We start from the raw sequence: 22,740 nt of genomic DNA, 5'->3' as shown, positions 1-22,740 counted from the left end.
AAAAAAAATACTTTTTGTCACACTAAATCCATTCATACATCTCATTTTGGCTGGATGTAAGATAGATAAAATATTGTGTGCTGAATGATTTGTGAAGCAACTTGTACAAGAAGCAATGTTTTTTAATGCTTGTGAGGATATATTTTATAAAAATAAGGTTTAAAAAAATGTAATGGAGTGAAGAAAATCTTACATAAACTCTGAAGGATAAAGCCACTGTGGGATTGGTGGATTGTTCAACTCCTATAAAAGGTAATGCAATGCTAAATATTCTATCTGAAATACTATCGACTAATATGACTCATGTGTTTTCTAATTACATTGTAACTTAGAGAATTGAAGATTTAATTATCCTGAATTTAAAAAAGACCTTTTTACTTGGTTTAAACAAATAATTTTCTGAATTTATTCATACATCTAACTTTTTTCAATTCATTAGGTTGCAAAAATACACAAACTCGATAAAGGATACAAAGCTCAGAGGTAAGATGTTTATATTTTGAATGGTTGAAGAGGAGAAATGTATGTATTTAATATTAAGTGAAATTTATACATGAATTTTAATAGATCTCTTAATTTATGGAGTTGGTTTTCATCATGCTGGTATGGATCTGTCCGATAGGAAAGCTACTGAAGCTGCTTTTACCGCAGGAGATGTACCAGTACTATGTAAGTCATATTTTGTATCATCTTTGGGATTGGGTGTTATTTTTCTTGTTCGGCTAGTTTTGTTTAAATTGATTTCATGTGGTTTTATATTGAATAGTTTCTTAGTTTCAAGAAAGGAATTCTCATGTTCCCCATGATCTGCACCTTTTCCTGCCCAATATATTGGCGAATGATAGCAAGACCCAGAGACTGCAACAGAGATCCTTACTCTGAGCACCACCTACTAGAAATTATCATCTACTGCCATGTGATTTTAGAATACCTACAGTGCAGAAAGAGATTTTCTTCTATTCAAAAACTGAATTGAATATAAGTTATCCAACCAATACTCAAGTTCTAAACCACTCACCATCCTGACCTGGAAATATATCGTCATTCGTTCGCAGTCGCTGGGTCAAAATCCTGGAATTCCCTTCCTAATGACATTGTGGATCAATCCACAGCACATGGACTACAGCAATTCAAGAAGGCAGCTCACCACCACCTTCTCAAGGGCAACTAGGGATGGGCAATAAATGCTGGCCAGCCAGTGATGCCCATGTCCCACGAATGAATTTTTTAAAAAAATGGTTTATACATAGATCAGGTAAATGAGCACTACACAGCGAGGTCCAATTTCGGATACCAATGTCCTGAACTTCAAGGACGCCTGAAAAATGTCCAACTCTAAATCGTGTTGGACTATTTTTAAGCTGTCTAAAAGAGGCATTACTTCCTTACTGCATATGCTAATGAAGGGTTGCTCAATTTTGGGCTTTACAGGGCAATTGGCTTCCCTTGATCAGAATAGGTGTTTTCTAGATGTGATATGGCTGGCCATTGATAGGTAAGTTTATTATAAATTGGAGCTGAAGGAAGCAGGAGTGGGCCACCCAAGCACAATCGACAGTTGCAGACAGTACCCCTCCAAGTCCCCCCTTAGCTGAGGGTTGCTGACTGTGACTCAGGCAGCCTGAAATTCGATTCTGCAGTCGGGCAAGCTGCTTGTGGAAATGATAGATGCTGGTGCAACACATGCTGGCAACACACCACAATTATTTACGTGAGATCCAAGGACCATCTAACGCCTTTAATTTTGATGGTTTGGTTCAGTATTGGACAGGATACTCTCAGGTCTGTGACTATATTTAATTTTGCTCCCCTGTATTCCAGTACTAGCTGTCAGGGACAGTTTGTGCCAAGAATGCTTTTATTGGTGCAGGCGATCAAAATTAGCTGCAGCTATGCCTGTCCTGCTCTGAGGCTGTCAGGAAAATCATACATACTAACTCCATCAAAACACTTTCTTCATTTATATCTTTAGTACTACCATTCAGGCAAAAAAACGAAAGATGTATTGATTTGATTTCATATGTCAACTATTTTTGAGGCAATGGCTAACATTTTTTTTGGTATCATTTTGTTACAGTTACTACTAGCACTCTAGCGATGGGAGTAAACTTGCCAGCCCACTTAGTGGTAATTAAATCCACAATGCATTATGCAGGAGGAATGTTTCAAGAATACTGTGAAACTGATATACTTCAAATGATGGGCCGAGCTGGTCGACCTCAGGTAGATTATATAAAATAATAGAAGTGATCTGACAAATGGTTCACCATGGATATGTACTGAGGTCTCAGCTTTTCACCATAGATCTAAATAAGCTGCATGAAAGAATAGACAATTATTTCTCCCAATTTGAGGATGACACTTAGTTGCATAGATGGGAAAAAAAATCTTATAAAGTGACATAGGCAGACTAAGGCACATGGAGTTCAATGAATTAAGTCATCTACTTTAAACCTGAGAAATAAATTATGTCATGTATTCTTAATAGGAGCGACTAGAAGCTGTGGTGGAGTCCATGTACACCATTTTTAAAAATTCATTCGTGGGACACGGGTGTTGCTGGCTGGCCAGCATTTACTGCCCATCCCTTGTACAGAGGGCACTTGAGAGTCAATCACATTGTTGTGGGTCTGGAGTCACCTGTAGGCCAGACCAGGTTAGGACGGCAGATTTCCTCCCCATAAGGAAATTAGTGAACCAGATGGGGTTTTCCAACAATCGACAATGGTTTCATGGTCATTAGTAGATTCTTAATTCCAGATTTTTTTATTGAACTCAAATTCCACTATGTGTCATGGTGGAATTCGAACCCGAGTCCCGAAAGCATGAGCTGAGTTTCTGGATTAATAGACTATCAATAATGCCATCGCCTCACCGAATCACTAAAAGCTAATGCACATGTACAAAATGCAATCAAAAAGGCTACTTGTGGCCTTTTTCTCAAGGAGGTTAGAATTCAAAATTGAGGAATTAATGTTGCAGTTATGCAGAACCTTAGTCATACCCCACCTGAAGTATTACATTTAGTTTTAGGCACCACACCTCATGAAGGAGGTATTGATTTTGGTGGTGGTGTAACGCAGATTTACCAGAATAATGCTGGTGTATAAAGTCTTAAATTATGAGGACAGGTTCCATCAACTTGGGGTAGGATTTTCCAGTCCTACTTGCTGCAGGAATCATTGTGGGTGGAACGGAAAATTGACAGACCGGCAAAAGGTCAGTTGACTTAGGGTGGGACCGGAAAATCCCACCCTTGGTTTACATTCCCTTGAGCTTCGAAGATTGACCTAATCAAGGTGTTTAAAATGATTTTGTGGTGTTTAACTGGGTCTTCGGGTAAGCGGTCTCCAAGGTGGCCTTCAGGACACATAACAACACAGGATCGCCAAGCAGAAACTGATAGCAGAGTGCCACATGCATGAGGGTGGCCTCAATCGGGATCTTAGGTTCATGTCACACTACATGTAACCCCACCATTTGGCCTGGGATTACAAAATCCTACTAACTGTCCTGGCTTGAGACAATTCATACCTCTTTAACCTGTGATTATCCCTCTCTCCACACGCATTGTCTGTACCTGTAAAGACTTGGTTACCTGAAAAGACTCGCATTCCAACCATTATCTTGCAATTGTGTCTTTGTCTGTATATGCCGTGATTGTGAAACCTACCTCTCCACTCACCTGATGAAGGAGCAGCGCTCCGAAAGCTCGTGATTCCAGATTAACCCATTGGAGTTGGTGTTGTGAGACTTAAGAACATAAGAAGTAGAAGTAGGAGCAGGAGTAGGCCATCTAGCCCCTCAAGCCTGCCCCGCCATTCAATAAGATCATGGCTGATCTGAAGTGGATCAGTTCCACTTACCTGCCTGATCCCTATAACCCCTAATTCCCTTACCGATCAGGAATCCATCTATCTGTGATTTAAACATATTCGACGAGGTAGCCTCCACCACTTCAGTGGGCAGAGAATTCCAGAGATTCACCACCCTCTGAGAGAAGAAGTTCCTCCTCAACTCTGTCCTAAACTGACCCCCCTTTATTTTGAGGCTGTGCCCTCTAGTTCTAGTTTCCTTTCTAAGTGGAAAGAATCTCTCCATCTCTACCCTATCCAGCCCCTTCATTATCTTATCGGTCTCTATAAGATCCCTCCTCAGCCTTCTAAATTCCAACGATTACAACCCCAATCTGCTCAGTCTCTCCTCATAATCAACACCCCTCATCTCTGGTATCAACCTGGTGAACCTTCTCTGCACTCTCTCCAAGGCTAATATGTCCTTCCGCAAATAAGGGGACCAATACTGCACACAGTATTCCAGCTGCGGCCTCACCAATGCCCTGTACAGATGCAGCAAGACATCTCTGCTTTTATATTCTATCCCCCTTGCGATATAGGCCAACATCCCATTTGCCTTCTTGATCACCTGTTGCACCTGCAGACTGGGTTTTTGCATCTCATGCACAAGGACCCCAGGTCCCTCTGCACAGCAGCATGTTGTAATTTCTTTCCATTTAGATAATAATCCAATTTGCTATTATTTCTTCCAAAGTGAATAACCTCGCATTTGTTAACATTATACTCCATCTGCCAGATCCTCGCCCACTCACTCAGCCTGTCCAAATCTCTCTGCAGACCTTCTACGCCCTGTCCCACCCCAGTCCAATGCCGGCATCTCTACATCATAGCGCAGATACAGATCAACCAGACCTTCTGGTGGAGGAATTCAAGAAAAAGGGAGAATAATCTTAAACTTAGAGCTAGGCCATATAGAAAGCATTTTTCACATAGTGCAATTAGAATCTGAAACACTTTACTGCAAAAGGTTGTGGATTTTGGGTAATTAAAATGTTCAAACCTGCGAACAATGTATCTTGTACAAAAACAGAACATGCTAGATAAACTCAGCAGTGCTGGCAGCACCTGTGAAGAGAGAAACAGAGTTAACACTTTGAGTCCATATGACTCTTCTACAGAAGTGAGCAATATATCTTGTTAGTTATGGGTATCAAAGGATATAGAATAAAAGCAGGTTTTTTCTTTGTTCTTTCCATGGGATATAAGTGTTGCTGACAAGGTCATCCCTGATTTCCCTTGAACTGGGCAGTTAATATTCAGCCACATTGCTGTGGACCTGGAATCACAGATCTGATAAGGCAACATAAATGACATGAACACATGGGTTTTCACAACAATCATGATCCCCGTTACTAAGACCAGCTTTATATTGCAGATTTATGAAATTAATTTAAATTCCACTAACTGCCATGGTAGGATATGAACCCATGTCCCTAGAACATTACCCTGGGCCTCTGGATTACGAGTCCAGTTGATATTTCCACTACACCACCAGCTCCTCAGGTAAATGGTAGTACAGTACAGAGCAGCCATAATTTAATGCAGAGTCTCCTAAATGTTTTTTTCCTGCATCCTCCTTTTGAGTTGCATGTCATATTTACGTTCCCCCTTTTTGCTCAAGTCTTCACATCTGCCCCAACCCCTTAAGAAGAAAATGTTGCTCTAATAAAACGGCTGTTTATGAATTCTTGAGGCCTGGGCTCCAAGAAATTCTTGCATAATCTTCTGATCCATTTAAATACAAATATCTAGCAAAATATAAGATAAAATAGGCCAGTACAGAGTTTTCACACTGCATGATCATGGGACCCCAGTTTGGAGGTGGTGGCATAGTGGTATTGTTATTGGACTGGTAATCCATTGTAATGCTCTGGGGACCCCAGTTCAAATCCCACCAAGGCAGATGGTGAAATTTGAATTCAATAAAAATCTAAAATTAAAAGTCTAAGGACAACCGTGAAACAATTCTCAATTGTTGTAGAGAGCCATCTGGTTCACTGATGTACTTGAGGGAAGGAAATCTGCCATCCTTACCTGGTCTGGCCTACAAGCAATGTGGGTGACTGTTGAATGTCTTTTGAAATTCTCCATTCATTAGGTAGAATTAAGGATGTTCTTGTGAAGGACCCTCTTAGGTCAAGTGATCACAATATGGTCGAATTTCTGATACAAATGGAAGAGGAGAAAGTAGGGTCCCATACCACTGTCCTCTGTTTGAACAGAGGGAAGTACGATAGGATGAGGGCTGAATTGGCTAAGGTGGACTGGGAGAGCAGACTGGTAGGTAGGACAGCTGAGGAACAGTGGAGGATTTTTAAGGAGACCCTTTTCAGTACTCAGCAACAATATATTCCAGTGATAAAGAAGGACTGTAAGAAAAGGGATAACCAGCCGTGGATAACAAAGGAAATTAAGGAGAGTATTAAATTAAAGACCGATGCGTACAGAGTGGCCAAAAATAGTGGAGAATCGGAAGATTGGGAAAACTTTAAGAAACAACAAAGAACGACTAAGAAAGCGATAAAGAAAGGAAAGATAGGTTATGAAGCTAGGCTAGCTCTAAATATAAAAAATGATAGTAAAAGCTTTTACAAATATATAAAAAGGAATAGAGTGGCAAGAGTGAATGTTGGACCCTTGGAGGACGAGAGGGGGGATTTAATAGTGGGAAATGAGGAAATGGCTGAAACTTTAAATAAGTTTTTTGTGTCGGTCTTCACAGTGGAAGACACCAATAGTTTACCGAATATTAACGATAGAGGGTTGGTAGGAGGAGAGGTACTCAATACAATTAATGTTACCAGGGAGGCAGTGCTTGGTAGACTAACGGGACTGAAGGTGGACAAGTCCCCGGGCCTGGATGGAATGCATCCCAGGGTACTGAAAGAAATGTCAGAGGTAATAGCGGATGCGTTAGTGGTTATTTATCAAAATTCGTTGGATTCTGGGGTAGTGCCGGCGGATTGGAAAACGGCTAATGTTACGCCGCTGTTTAAAAAAGGAAATAGACAAAAGGCGGATAACTACAGGCCGGTTAGCTTAACGTCTGTAGTTGGGAAAATGCTGGAATCCATCATTAAAGAAGAAATAGCAGGCCATCTGGATAAGAATGGTTCGATTAAGCAGACGCAGCATGGATTCATGAGGGGAAAGTCGTGCTTGACGAACTTGTTGGATTTTTATGAAGATGTGACTATTGCGGTTGACGGAGGGGAACCGGTGGATGCGGTGTTTTTAGATTTCCAAAAGGGCTTTGATAAGCTGCCTCACAAAAGGTTGCTGAAGAAGATTGGGTCACACGGAGTTGAGGGTAGGGTGTTAGCGTGGATTGGGGATTGGCTATCCGACAGGAAGCAGAGAGTTGGAATAAATGGGTGCTTTTCTGGTTGGCAGATGGTAACTAGTGGCGTGCCGCAGGGATCAGTACTGGGGCCTCAACTATTTACCATTTATATAGACGATCTGGAGGAGGGGACTGAGTGTAGGGTAACAAAGTTTGCAGACGACACAAAGATAAGTGGAAAAGTGAATCGTGTGGAGGGCGTAGAAGATCTGCAAAGAGATTTGGACAGGCTGAGTGAGTGGGCGAGGATCTGGCAGATGGAGTATAACGTTAACAAATGCGAGGTTATTCACTTTGGAAGAAATAATAGCAAATTGGATTATTATCTAAATGAAAAGAAATTACAACATGCTGCTGTGCAGAGGGACCTGGAGGTCCTTGTGCATGAGACGCAAAAACCCAGTCTGCAGGTGCAACAGGTGATCAAGAAGGCAAATGGGATGCTGGCCTATATCGCAAGGGGGATAGAATATAAAAGCAGAGATGTCTTGCTGCATCTGTACAGGGCATTGGTGAGGCCGCAGCTGGAATACTGTGTGCAGTATTGGTCCCCTTATTTGCGGAAGGACATATTGGCCTTGGAGGGAGTGCAGAGAAGGTTCACCAGGTTGATACCAGAGATGAGGGGTGTTGATTATGAGGAGAGACTGAGCAGATTGGGTTTGTATTCGTTGGAATTTAGAAGGCTGAGGGGGGATCTTATAGAGACCTATAAGATAATGAAGGGGCTGTATAGGGTAGAGACGGAGAGATTCTTTCCACTTAGAAAGGAAACTAGAACTAGAGGGCACAGCCTCAAAATAAAGGGGGGTCAGTTTAAGACAGAGTTGAGGAGGAACAACTTCTCTCAGAGGGTGGTGAATCTCTGGAATTCTCTGCCCACTGAAGTGGTGGAAGCTACCTCGTTGAATATGTTTAAATCACGGATAGATGGATTCCTGATCGGTAAGGGAATTAGGGGTTATAGGGATCAGGCGGGTAAGTGGAACTGATCCACTTCAGATCAGCCATGATCTTAATGAATGTTGGGGCAGGCTCGAGGGGCTAGATGGCCTACTCCTGCTCCTATTTCTTATGTTCTTATGTTCATGGGCAATTAGTGATGGGCAATAAATGCTGACCCAGCCAGTGACGCTCACATCCCATGAATGAATAAAAAAGAAGTTAATCCGCCACAGTCTAATGGAAGTCCTATCTGTCAAAACCAGTGTGTGAAAACTGTAGGTTACTAAAAGCTGGAGAGAGATTTCATTGTCACTGCTCCCCCATTACGTTCTCACTGATCAGATTTAGCTTAAATCATCTTTGGTTCTACTCATCTTGTCTTCCTGGCTGAGATTATAAAATTGTTGTGTTGGGAACTCTTGGGTGGTCCTAATTTTTTTGAAAGTATTTATGTAATGTGAAATTTATGTGCTTAATTTCAAAGTGATCTTGTGATAGTCTATTCATCTGAAGATATCCTGCACACAGATTCTTAGGAAATGGATCCCAGAGAATCTCTGTACAAGTTACCACTCTCAGTTATGAATGGCATTGAATGAAGTGAAAGCTAACATTGGGTATATTGCGGGAGGAGGGTAGAAGTGGGAAGGACTGGCTTGGGTTGCCAACACTCCAGATTAGCTAAGAATCTTCCGGAACTGATGTCGGTCTGTTCAGCATTTCTACTAGCAGTCTTGGATAAAAGTACTTTTGACTAGTGGTTCATAGCTGCATGTTGCTATAGGCCAGAGCTACATTCTGCACTTCTATTTATGGATAAAACTAAATCCCCCAATAGTTGCTCAAAAATCAACCCCCAAAACCTATTTCAAAAAGCTGAAGTCTATGAGTAAGAATAGGCAGCTGGCATTATGGGACAATATCTTACAGCAGCATGAAGTTTCAGTCATTAGGAAAAGAGAGAGGCATTCCAAGTCTTTATTTTTCATTCCTCACCTTCAGTCGCCTCGAACCCTATCCTTATCTTATCTGCTGAAGGACGATACTGATCTGATTTTGTAAAACAAATTATGGTTCTACTTGTGTTTTGCTATGATAGCAATCCAGTCTGATGCAAGAGGCTCTTGCTCTGTCTGTTGGGCAGTGCTGGTGGCTTGTATTAAGAAGTTAATTGTACTTCTTGGGGTAATTCAATTGCATTTATGCTTGTGAGGGATGAAATGATATTCATCAGTTGATATTCAGCACTGCTTATGGTAAGTTGTGGCATTTGGTAAAGTGATATTTCCTTGAATCAATGTGATGATCCTTGTATTGTAACATATTGATTCTTCCCAAGAATTGTTTTTAAGAAGTGTTTTTTGTTTTATGTACAGGGTTAATTAGTTTCATAAGGAACCTTCAAGGAGACAGTAGTGGGAAAGCAAACCTGTAGCTGTTTTTTGTAGTAAAATGTTAAACAAGTTTACAAAATCTTCTGCTATATTTCTCACAAAGTTCCAGGAAAGCTATGGAAGAGCAACAGTGCAAACATTTATTAAAGTACTAGTGTTGAAAGGAAAGAGTGACCAGAATTTGAGTAGTAAGTAGAGTTGTGAACCCTCCTGGAATGGCCAGGAATCTACTGGAATCAGCATCAATCTTCCATTGGCCAAATCAGTCCTATAATTTGTCATCAGCAGGCAGCCAAGAAGGAGAAGAAATGTCAGCTGCCATCATGAGGCATTGCCACACCGTGACGTAACATCCAGTGTAGCACCCACAATCAAATTCAAACCTTAAACCAAAACAAAAGGCAGGATTGGCTGGGATTTTAGTGGGATGCAATGGGATTGGTGGGGTTTGAATTTCACAAGGAATCAACATGAGCAATGAGCATTACTCCAAGTGCGATGCGGCGAGTCGGTATTCGAATCACTTCAGTTCATTAAAAATAGAGAAGGGGAGAGAAAAAAATTGTTCGCAATTTTAGCAGCTTTTAATATTCTAGCTTGAAACCATGGCTTCCGATCTTGACATTGAGCCCCTTAAGAGTGAGCAAAACCTTTTTTCCTCTAAACTTTAATCACTATTCATCCTCGCTGCAAATTCATCCCATTTGCCTAATTAAAGTTGGCTTATTTTCCTCTCTTGTGCTCTCTCAGAACCTGCCAACTTTCCATGACATCACTTCCACTGACTTCTCCTGGAATATGTCCAGCCAGGGTTGGCAACCCTGGTAGTAAGTTTTGTGCAGCCTGCAGAAGATTTTTAAATAATTTATCAATTCTAAAGAGGGTCATCCTGAAGATGGCCACGTGATCAAATATCCCATCACCAGTTGTCGCATGATCAAGATCACATAAGCAAACCTCCAGAAATACATCCAACAACATTTGCAAACCCTCAAGCTGGCAGGAATCTACCTGTGAGATATCCCAGGAGTTGGGCTGAGATCATAGCAGGGTCAAAACAGTGGATAGAAGAAATCTACTGTTATAAGATCAGGAAAATCCAGGTCATACAATATATTGCATGCATATGTATAAAAATATAAGAATGTTCTAAATTGCTGAATATTTCTGTAATTTCTTTCAGTTTGACACAACAGCCACGGTAGTTATCATGACAAGAACCCAAACAAAGGAGAAGTACACACAGATGTTAGATGGAACACATACCATAGAAAGCAGGTATTTTAATGAATATGATTAGTTTAAACCACAAATACAGAAACCATGCAAAAAATTATTTGAAAGGAGAAGTAATTTTAAATAAAATGCTACTCCAGGTTGAAACACATTAACTTTTGTACACACTTTTCTGTAGCCCACATGCAGAGACACTGGGCAGATGAATAATCAAAGCTTTTCATCATAGAATCCTACAGTGCAGAATGAGGCCATTTGGCCCATCGAGCCTGCACCGACAACAATCCCACCCAGGCCCTATCCCCACATATTTTCCTTAAGGGATGACACTAACACTAAGGGGCAATTTAGCCTGGCCAATCAACCTAATCCACACATCTTTGGAATGTGGGAGGAAACTGGAGCACCCGGAGGAAACCCACGCAGACACGGGAAGAATGTGCAACCTCCACACAGTCACCCGAGGCCGGAATCGAACCCAGGTCCCTGATGCTGTGAGGTAGCAGTGGTTGCCACCGTGCCACCCTATATTTTGGGTGGTTCAGTTTTTTGGGGCAAAGCCTTGCCAGGAGTTTGGACAAGAAATATATTAAGGATAGTAGGGAATGAAAAGCGGAAATATTCCTGAGTTGATTTAGAGTCTTCGAGTACTTATTTTTAGACAAGATTTCAGTTGGTGGTAATTGTGGTCAATGAGCTATTCATGATTTGTTTTCAGCTCCACTGAGTTTTAACTTAGTATCAACAACAAATTAAGCAAGCCAATCACCAGAAACAAATAATCAGAACTAAGCATCTGTGCAACATAACTAACTTTAACTATATGGTATGACGTTGACAGAACTGACAGGAAAATGATTCATTACATCAAAATAAATTTTTAAAAATCCCAGATTAACTGATTAGATAGTAGTCACGGTGATGGAACGAACATGGCCTAGAATGCCTCAATGCATCAAAATATTGTTTTGTGGTTATGTATACTCTCGTGAAATAAAATAACCTATATGAAACCTTATATAAAATATGTAAATGTTTTACTGAAGTCAAGGGGATCATAAAGATTGTATTCAACCATCAAACAAGGAGAGCAATATTAGGAGGTGAAATAGCTGAGTGAATCAGAATTAAAAATGGCAAAGATGTTGCAGATTCTGAGCCTTAAACCTCCTCGATGACCCTTTGTCAGCACTTCTGCCACACCAGTTTTTGAACCACACATTTATTTGTCCTATGCCAATTGCCTGATGAAGGGGCAATGCTCCGAAAGCTATTGCTACCCAATAAACCTGTTGGACTTTAACCTGGTGTTGCGAGACTTCTTACTGTGTTCACCCCAGTTCAATTTGCATGTGGTTCTGGGAATAATTCAGAAATTATTATCTTTGAGATCATACTTAATTTGCTGCCCAGCTCCTCAAATTGACTATGCAGAACCTCCTTCCTCATCCTGCCTACGTCATTGGTATCTACATAGACCACAATCACTGCACCCTCTACCTCCCACTACAAGTTCCTCTCCAGCCCTGAGCAAATATCCCGAACACTGGCATCGGGCAGGCTAGATAGATGCCTGGACACTCGCTCCTTGCTACAGAGAACAGATCTGACTGCCTCCTGATACAAAGTGCCCAGGTAACTGATGTGTCATTTGATTTGATTTATTATTGTCACGTGTTAACATACAGTGAAAAGTATTGTTCCTTGCGCGCTAAATAGACATAGCATACCATTCATAGAGAAGGAAATGAGACAATGCTGAATGTAGTGTTACAGTCATAGCTAGGGTGTAGAGAAAAATCAACTTAATGCGAGATAGGTCCATTGAAAAGTCTGACAGCAGCAGGGAAGAAGCTGTTTCTTCGGTTGGTACGTGACCTCAGACTTTTGTATCTTTTACCCGACGGAAGAAGGTGAAAGAGAGAACGCCTGGGGTGCGTAGGGTCCGTAATTATGCTGGCTGCTTTGCCGAGGCAGCAGGAAGTGTAGACAGAGTCAATGGATGGGAGGCTGGTTTGCATGATGCATTGGGCTACATTCACGACCTTTTGTAGTTCCTTGTGGTCTTGGGCAGAGCAGGAGCCATACCAAGCTGTGATACAACCAGAAAGAATGCTTTCTATGGTGCATCTGTAAAAGTTGGTGAGAGTCGTAGCTGACGTGCCAAATTTCCTTAGTCTTCTGAGAGGCATTGGTGGGCTTTCTTAACTACAGTGTCGGCATTGGGGGACCAGAACAGGGTTGTGTTGGTGATCTGGACACCTAAAAACTTGAAGCTCTCAACCCTTTCTACTTCGTCCCCATTGATGTAGACAGGGGCATGTTCTCCTTTACGCTTCCTGAAGTCGATGACAATCTCCTTCGTTTTGTTGACATTGAGGGAGAGATTATTGTTGCCGCACCAGTTCACCAGATTCTCTATCTCATTCCTGTACTCTGTCTCGTCATTGTTTGAGATCCGACCCACTACGGTGGTGTCGTCAGCAAACTTGAAAATCGAATTGGAGGGGAATTTGGCCACACAGTCATAGGTGTATAAGGAGTATAGTAGGGGGCTGAGAACACAGCCTTGTGGGCACTGATGTTGAGGATGATCGTGGAGGAGGTGTTGTTGCCTATCCTTACTGACTGTGGTCTGTGAGTTAGGAAGTTCAAGATCCAGTCGCAAAGGGAGGTGCTGAGGCCCAGGCCACGGAGTTTGGAGATGAGTTTCGTGGGATAAATAGTGTTGAAGGCTGAGCTGTAGTCAATAAATAGGAGTCTGACATAAGTGTCCTTGTTATTTAGGTGTTTCAGGGTTGAGTGCAGGGCCAGGGAGATGGCGTCTGCTGTGGACCTGTTGCAGCGGTAGGCAAACTGTAGTGGATCCAGGTAGTCCGGGAGGCTGGAATTGATTCGTGCCATGACTAGCCTTCTGAAGCACTTCATAATGATGGATGTCAGAGCCACTGGCCGATAGTCTCCTTATCTCAGCCTCCAGCTCAATGACTCTGAACTGAAGCTCCTCAAGCTGCAGACACTTACTGCAGACGTGCTCGCCCTGGATAACACTGATATTCATGAGCTCCCGCATACTGCAACCTTGACACATCGCCTGTCCATCTTTATGTGTTTTAATTATTACTTAATTATTTTATTCAATTATTTATTTTCTTTTATTAATCTTATCATAAATTCTTGTACTATTTCAGACCTTAGGAAGAGAACCAAGTTTAATCACTCACCTGATATTCACTAAACAGCTCACTCCTTCCAGCTTGGTGGCACAGTGGTTAGCACTGCTGTCTCACAGCGCTAGGGACCAGGGTTCAATTCCGGCCTAGGATGACTGCCTATGCAGAGTCTGCACATTCTCCCCGTGTCTGTGTGGGTTTCCTCTGGGTGCTCCAGTTTCCTCCCAAAATCCAAAGATGTGTGGGTTAGGTTGATTTGTCATGCTAAATTGTCCCTTAGTGTCCCAAGATATTTGGATCAAGGGAATTCACACGGTAAATATGTGGCATTACAAGGACAGGGCCTGATAAAGATGCTCTGTTGGAGAGTCGGTGCAGACTCGATGGGCCGAATGGCCTCCTTCTGCACAGTAGGGATTCTATGATTCCCCTGTAGTAGAGCAAGAACCAATTCCTACAGAGTGAAAATGTTAGAAAAAAAAGGAATAACTCTTTCCTCAGCTCACCAAACTCTCTCACTCTATTGAGGTCACACTCCAGTGCTGGTCACACTGAAAATGTCTGAATTTGTATGTTGTCAACAAAGAGACTAGCTGAGTCTAGATGCAGCAAAGATCAGTTCAAGCCAGTTTCTTTAATTAATTATTTCAGCTGCTGGCAGTGAATAGCTTCTACCTCCCTGCTTAGGCCTCTGGAATTTGCAGTTCTTGCAGTTACACAGCACTTGCAGTTAATCTACCAGCATCTAATTGTTTCGTAAACAAATCCAGGGGCAGAATTTTACTCTCCCCACGTCAAGACTCTCATACCTTGTTCCATCCTGACTCTAGGACTTAGAATTTGGGGACTGCGATAGAGCTAGCAATGGCCACTGTTCATGTTGACCCTGCTGGGATTACAGATCTGCCAGCCAATCAGTTTGGCCAGCAGCTGTCTGACATGGACTGTCTCCCATGAAAGAGAGCGAAGGGCTAATCTGCAGCCAATTAATGCTCCTTTGAGAGTTTTCAGGTGGGAACCAGGTGGGAACCTTGCCACCTGTAAAATTCTGATCAAGGGCTCTTCCTCTATGGCGAATTTTATGTCATGTATTGATCACTGAATTTTTTTCCTTACCATTTACCTACTTGAATTGTCTCCTAATTCCACTCCCATACTTTAATTTTAAGTTATATTCTGGATTAAACTTTTACTATCTTAATAAACTTCTATACCTCTATAAGGGGAATTTCACAGTAGCTTCATTGCAGCGTTAATGTAAGCTTTACTTGTGACTAATAAATAAATACATTTTAAGATCAGCTCTGTATTCCATGCTGAAAAACCCTAGCTTACCTGTCTTCCTTTTCAATTCAGACTTGGGTTAGTCATTTCCAATGATATATTGCCTCTAGCCTAAAACCTTCTTCACATATACCTCCATGTAATTATTCCTGGCTCATGCTCACTTCCTACCCACTAGATGGGAGAATAGTCCACACAGCTTTTCGTGTTGCTTCTCTGACTATAAGCAATGCCACCAAAACCTTTCTTATCTTATAAATGAGAAATAAATAAGGAGAAGAAATGCAATGTAATTGAGCAATGTGCTGTTGCAGTGTTTCACAAACCAGTGTTTGCCGTAGTGGAGTGATTTGTTAAAAGTGAAATCTTGTAGTTGCTAACTTCCAACTATTTCATTGTGCGAAAGAGCCGATGGAGACTAGGTACCTTAATGGAGGGATTGAACAAATAACAAAAGATAAATGGAAAGTGGACAGAAGACTAAGATACTGTTGGTGGTTGAATGTCACTTGCAAGTTTGTATATTTTGGTAACCCATTGTATATCTATCTTATGGTTTTAGATTTCCTGAATAAAACTAATAAAAAATATTTCCAGAGGTTTTGTCCGCAAGTGCTAGATAACAATGTGAATTTTTGAATTCTCACACTTGTTTCTGTTGGTAGTTTGCACAAGCATCTTGTTGAACATTTGAATGCAGAGATAATACTGAACACCATCACTGATGTCAATGTTGCTTTGGAGTGGATACGATCAACATTTCTTTACATAAGAGCTCTTAAAAATCCAAACCACTATGGTAAGAATGAATGCTTCCTAACAGTGGCACATTAGATTACAACACTTATTGGACTTGTGTATGTTTAAGTTTATTTATTAGTGTCACAAGTCGGCTTACATTAACACTGCAATGAAGTTACCGTGAAAATCCCCTAGTCGCCACACTCCAGCATCTGTTCAGGTACACTGAGGGAGAATTTAGCATGGTCAATGCACCTAACCAGCACGTCTTTCGGACTGTGGGAGAAAACTGGAGCACCCGGAGGAAACCCACACAGACACCGGGCAGACATGCAGACTCTGCACAGACAGTGACCCAAGCCGGGAATCGAACCTGGGTCCCTGGTGCTGAGAGGCAGCGGTGCTAACCACTGTGCCATGGTGCCACCCCAGATCATGAATCTGGATTAGGTGTTCATACCTAATCCAGATTCAAGAGATTAAATTTCTGTTTCTGCCTGTTGTCACGATCCAGTACACAATGGAAAATCTCAGCCTAATTTGTAATGGATATAAAGAAATTTCCCAGAATGCAGAAAGGCAATAGAAATGCTTGTTGCGAGAAATGGAAGAGATAATTTTGATAGAAAGGTGATATTATTCTGAAGTTGCAATTGATCTACTTTAAGATAATAAGCAGGAATCTTATTCTCATCCAGCCCATGGTATACTGGATCTGGGACTGTCAAGAGAGGATGCATGACATGGAAGAGTATTCCATATCACCATACTATTGACTCTGATCATGATGAGCACAAAAGAATTGTCCAAAATATAAATTATTCCTCATCTGTTGGCCCAATAAACATAATTTGGAATTTTTCACACTCTTGTCAAGCAATGGCTTTGTATACAGTGGAGTAGGGGCGATTCATATAACTAGAATCACAGTGAAGGCTGAATTCATAAAGAGGTGATATCATTTTATTTTTAATAATACATTAATATAATTGTTAAAGTAACAGATTAATAAATCTCAAATTAATACATTAAACTAATATATAACTAAGATTAATCCCAATAAATTTTAATGATGTTCTACTAGTTATTAACCCTGTTCCAGTTGGGATGATTCAAGATCTTCCTATACCCGTTGTGGAGCTGTGGATTGGACCTGCCTTCAGGCGGAGGACTAAAAAGTAGTTAATAACTGTGATACAGTAGTAGAGTAAGTGGAATGGCCGACCTTTTCTTCTTATGATCCATGATCCTATTCCTTATGACATACATAGAAAACTAATAAATAATATTTAAAATCATCAAGGAATGCAATGATTTTAAACATAACCTCTATTTTTTTTTGAGGTTTTGCTACTGGACTTGACAGAGCTGGAATTGAAGCAAAGTTGCAAGGTACTTATGTTATTTTTAATAAAAGCAAAAGACTGAGGATGCTGGAATCTGAAACAAAAACAGAAAATGTTGAAAAATCTCAGCAGGTCTGACAGCATCTGTGGAGAGAGAATAGCGGCAACGCTGAGTCCAGACAACCCTTCGTCAGAGCTGAGAGCAAAGAGAATCAGCAGAGATTTATACTATGAGGGTGGGGAAGGGAATGTAAATGAGGATACAGAAGGCTGAGAAGGTGCTAAAAGTGTCCATTAAGTGATCAGAGTGCCTGAATGGCAGAACAGAGGTACAGATTGTTAAAGGACGGCCTGAGGAATGGGGCAGTTGCCCTGAAGGGGGGGAGGGGACAAGAATGAGAGCTGGAATGGAAAGTGGAAAAATGGAGGTGAGAAAGAAGGATGATGAAATGGATGAATGAGATGAAACAAAATGAATTAAAATAAATGGAAATGGGGTGAAGGTGGAGGAGAGAGTTCATGCTCTGAAGTTGTTGAACTCAATGTTCAGTCCAGAAGGCTGTAACATGCCCAATCAGAAGATGAAGTGCTGTTCCCCCAGTTTGCGTTGGGGTTCGCTGGAACATTGCAAAAGGCCAAGGACGGACATGTGGACAGGAGAGCAGGTTGCTGTGTTGAAGTGGCAAGCCACAGGAAGGTCTGGGTCCTGCTTGCGGACGGATCGTTATGTAATTTTGATCCTTTTTAATTGAAACATGTGAAAGCAGTCTTTTTACCAACTTGGAATACTTGAAACAAATATCACTTGCAACTTAAGGGTGTAAAACTGACCAGATCGGATCAGCAGCCTGTTATACCTGCCCAATTTTCCTTTTCCTTTCCATTCAAGTCAGAGTTCTTTCCATAGATCTGTCATTCCTTAAATAACAATTAAGAAATGTATCTTGCTTTTCAGAAATTCTGTTATTTGACGTAATTTAGTGCTGACAGTTAATTAGTTGGCAGGAAATAAAGTTAGCCATTTTATATGTAAGTGATTTTTAAAAAAATAGATTCATGTTGTAATCTGTTGTGGTTGTTGTGGTTTGTTGATACATGTAGCAGCCTTGGCTCAATGGTAGCACTTGTGCCATTGAGTCAGAATATACATTCAAGTCCCACTCCAGAGATTTGAATACCTAACCTGGTTGACACTTCAGTGCAGTAGTGAGGAAGTTGTGCTTCCTACACTACAACAATGACTGTTATTTAAAGGTACTTCATTGGCTGTGAAGTGCTTTGGGACATCCTGAGGTCATGAAGGGAAGTATATAAAAGCAAGTCCTTTCTTAAATATCACAATAGCCAACCGTGTCATTTCCTGGCACTATGCAGGAGGCTAAAGTACACAACAACTTCTGTTTTTTCCATCATGAGAAGAGATTGGCCTAGATTTAAGCTTTGTATGCATCAGAAACACATATTGGAAAATTCCATAGTACCATGTGTTCGTTCATTCTGAAGCCATTTGGTGAAGCAGAAAACAAATCACCCAGTTTTTACCTAATACTAGATTTATTACAGAATGTAACATTACTGTAACCTAACCAATACCCAGTGCCTCAGAATTCCCTCTTTATATCAGTTCAAGGGGTTTATTCAATGAATACCGTTCTTAACATTAATATGTTAATATTTAACATTAATATCGATTCTCGGCTTGGGTCACTGTCTGTGTGGAGTTTGCACATTCTCCTCGTGTCTGCGTGGGTTTCCTCCGGGTGCTCCGGTTTCCTCCCACAGTCCAAAGATGTGCGGGTTAGGTTGATTGGCCATGCTAAAAATTGCCCTGAGATGCGTAGGTTGGTGGGATTAGTGGGTAGATATGAGGGTAGGGCCTGGGTGGGATTGTGGTCGGTGCAGACTCGATGGGCCGAATGGCCTCTTTCTGTACTGTAGGGTTTCTATGATTTCTATGATTACAGTAAATATACCATGAACAGCACCCCCATGATTTTCCAACCATTAGTCTTTTCAGACTAGTAACCATTTTCATCCTGTCAGCAAAATCCAGATCATGCACAAGAAAGCTCTCCCAACTCCACAGTGTCTCAATTAGCTTTGTTCCTGTGCCAAATCAGATGTGATTTCAGATAGAGGCTGCAATTACATTGTAGATGAAGTTTTCCTGGGTGTGCGCTTAGACAAACTGGATCACCTACCTACAGTAAATATTTCTTTCAGAAGCATGGTTCTGCAAATGGTACTGGCATGATAGGCTGATAAAATGTGATTTGAAAATTCTTTCACAGAGCAACTTTACCATAAGTACAAACCAATTTCACTTCAGATCAACTCCACAGTGATGTGGGAAAGCTTTCTTGGGTCTGTACTTCAGCACACTGGATTTCTTCAATTCGAATGAGATTTTAAAATCTTGTGTATGTTCCTCGAAAATAACCTTCACATTTTTCCTCCATTTAAATTAACAAATGGGAAATTCGGTGGATTCTTCTTCCAGGCTTGTGTGCTTAAGCCACACCTAATTTTCCAGTATTTGCTCTCCACATCTGTGTTTTAAATAAGTGACCTCTTGTTTTTAAACAGTGACCCATAGTTCTTGATTTTCCCACAAAAGGAAACATCCTCTCCACATCCACCCTGTCAAGACCCCTTAGGATATTAAGACCATGAGATATAACAGCAGAATTAGGCCATTCAGCCCATCGAGTCAGCTCCACCATTCAATCATGGTGGATAAGTTTCTCAACCCCATTCTCTCGCTTTTTCCTCGTAACTTTTGATCCCCTTACTAATCAAGAACCTATCTATCATCGTCGTAAATACACTCAATGACCTGGCCTCCACAGCCTTCTGCGACAATGAATTCCATAGATTCACCACCTTCTGTCTGAAGAAATTCTTCCTTATCTTGGTTCTAAAGAGTCGTCCTTTTACTCTGAAGCTGTGCCCTCGAATCCTAGTTTATTCTATTAATGGAAACAGAGGACATTGGACAATGTGGAGCAAAATTGATCTCAGGTGACTGATTCAAACACGGTGTGGGATCAAGACCTGCATTTGACGCTGGCATCAAAATCCCATCCCAAGAAACAAAAAATCCTGCCCACTATTTTCATAGTTCTGGGATTTGAACTCTCAACCTCTGGGTTGTTAATCTAGGACCATAACCATCGTACTGCTGTGCGTTCTTGTAGGAGTATTGAGGAGGTTCTCACAGAATTTGTAGAAGAGATCAATATTCCATTGGATACTATATCAAAAAGTTAATGGGACTATGCCCACGTATTTTAGGAGGTTTATCCCCATTTATACCTTTTCTGATATTTTCCCATAATTTCGTCCTAAAATTCACCGTGCCATAGCACTGTACACGTCTTCATATGTACAAATGTGTCTCAACTTGCCCGAATACCAGACTAATACTGTAATCAGCCTAGCTGAACATGCTCAAAGGATTATACTGAAGCCAAACCTGTTTTATGCTCGTTTGTGAGATTAACAATCCAAATAGTACAGTAAAGAGTATAATACAAGTAGAGGTTTCAATCAACTTGTCTCTTACTTTTCTAAACTCCAGTGAATACAAGCATAACATGTCAAACCGTTCCTCAAAAGACAACTTGCCCGACCGAGTCTCGTAAACCTTCTCTGAACTGCTTCCAATGCAATTGCATCCTTCCTCAAGTAAGGAAACCAATACTGTACACAGTACTCAGGATGTGGCCTCAACAATGCCCTGTATAGCTGAAGCATACCCTCTATACTTTTGTAATCAATTTTCCTTGCAATAAATGATAACATTCAATTAGCTTTCCTAATTACTTGCTGTACCTGTATATTAACCATATTTTTTATTAGTGTCACAAGTAGGCTTACATTAACACTGCAATGAAATTACTGTGAAAATCCCCTAGTTGCCACACTCCGGCACCTGTTCGGGTACACTGAGGGAGAATTTAACATGGCATATGCACCTAACCAACACGTCTTTCAGATGTGGGAGGAAACCCATGCAGACACAGGGAAAACTTGCAGACTCTGCACAGACAGTCACCCAAGCCAGGAATTGAATCTGGGTTCTTGGCGCTGTGAGGCAGCAGCGCTAAGGGGTGATTCACTCACTAGGACACCCAGATCCCTCTGCCTCTCAGAGCTTTGCAATTTCTCATCATTTAGATAATGTGATTCTTTTTTATCTCCCTGCCAAAATGGACAATTTCACATTATATTTCATTTTCCAGACATTCGCCTACTCACTGAACCTATCTCTATCCCTTTGCGACCTCCTTATGTCCTCTTCACAATTTACTTTCCTACCTATCTTTGTCATTAGCAAATTTAACTCAATGCCCCTCTATACACTGCCATTGCCTCCATAGCCCTGGTGCCAACCCATGACTCCCATAACACTTTGCTCCTATCTCCTCTATTCCAACTCACCCTAATATCCTTGAACAGTTCCTTAACAGCTTTGACACTTCCAGGATAATTTTTACACGTTTGACACTTCCAGGATAGCTCTGACAGCTGGACAACTCCTTACCATTTCCTTGACAGCTGGATACCTCACTTACAGTTTGATAATTCCAATGAATCTTTTGCATTAAAAATGCATAATCATATTCATTTTTAAACACTCCAAAGAGTGATTTACCTCTCCCAAAGGGATACCTTCCCTCTCCAATGGGCTGGGTTTCCATAAGGACCCACCAAGTTCAGACCTCCTGTTACCTGTTCTATCTGCACAATCTGGATTCCACACTCCTATTCTTCCAAAATCTGACTTCAATTGAGGCAGCTGGCGACTTAAATGGCTAGCTGCCTCCATGAATCGCCCATGCACAAACCCTGGTCCAACTCCAGTCCCGCCTCTGCAATTATGGGAAATGTCGGGTTTGGGGCCAGGCTTCAGAATTTTCAGCCATTTTTGGGATTTTCACAGTGACGGAGAGCCTTTCCGTCATGGCAAACATCCGGGCCTCTGTTGACATTAGGTGATGAACTTGAAGTGCAAATTTACAATGAGCTAATGCTACAGTTTTCCTTTATCTGTGTCTTCCATATGTGTTGATACAGTTCATAGTAGGGATACTGGAGTGTAATTGTCTGCCTTATAACTTCTCCTGTGTGTCATCCAAGGTGTGTTTACAGTAGAAGCTAACATCATGTGCGGACATTTCACTTCTGCCCTGAAACTAGAGTGAGTTTATGATTTGTTGTTTATGAATGCACTTTTACTGTGGAACTTGCTCACCAGAAGGACAAACATGACAGAAAAATTGTGCTGATTTCTACTCTAATTTTTAAGCTGTGGATGTGGAAATTAACGTGTGGAAAATCTTGGGTGGGGCAAGGCGGGTGGCATATGTCTTAATTCCAAAGATGTGTTCGGATTGGGCAGGGCTGTACCTGAGTGTG

General features: G+C 41.3%; 1 protein-coding gene across 1 annotated transcript in view; it reads left to right on the top strand.

The window, feature by feature from the left end:
• The window catches only part of hfm1 (helicase for meiosis 1), a 116,193-nt gene that overhangs the window by 33,636 nt on the left and 59,817 nt on the right, over nucleotides 1-22,740 (top strand). Inside the window, exons 12-17 of the mRNA XM_078219215.1 lie at nucleotides 440-483; nucleotides 568-669; nucleotides 2,078-2,223; nucleotides 10,723-10,817; nucleotides 15,898-16,031; nucleotides 17,318-17,365. Coding sequence (XP_078075341.1) covers nucleotides 440-483; nucleotides 568-669; nucleotides 2,078-2,223; nucleotides 10,723-10,817; nucleotides 15,898-16,031; nucleotides 17,318-17,365 — 569 coding nt within the window. The remainder of the gene's footprint in view (nucleotides 1-439; nucleotides 484-567; nucleotides 670-2,077; nucleotides 2,224-10,722; nucleotides 10,818-15,897; nucleotides 16,032-17,317; nucleotides 17,366-22,740) is intronic.

Source organism: Mustelus asterias, chromosome 8 (assembly GCF_964213995.1).
Source record: "Mustelus asterias chromosome 8, sMusAst1.hap1.1, whole genome shotgun sequence".
In the NCBI taxonomy this organism is placed as follows: Eukaryota; Metazoa; Chordata; class Chondrichthyes; order Carcharhiniformes; family Triakidae; genus Mustelus; species Mustelus asterias.
This window is presented reverse-complemented; position numbering and strand designations above follow the sequence as displayed.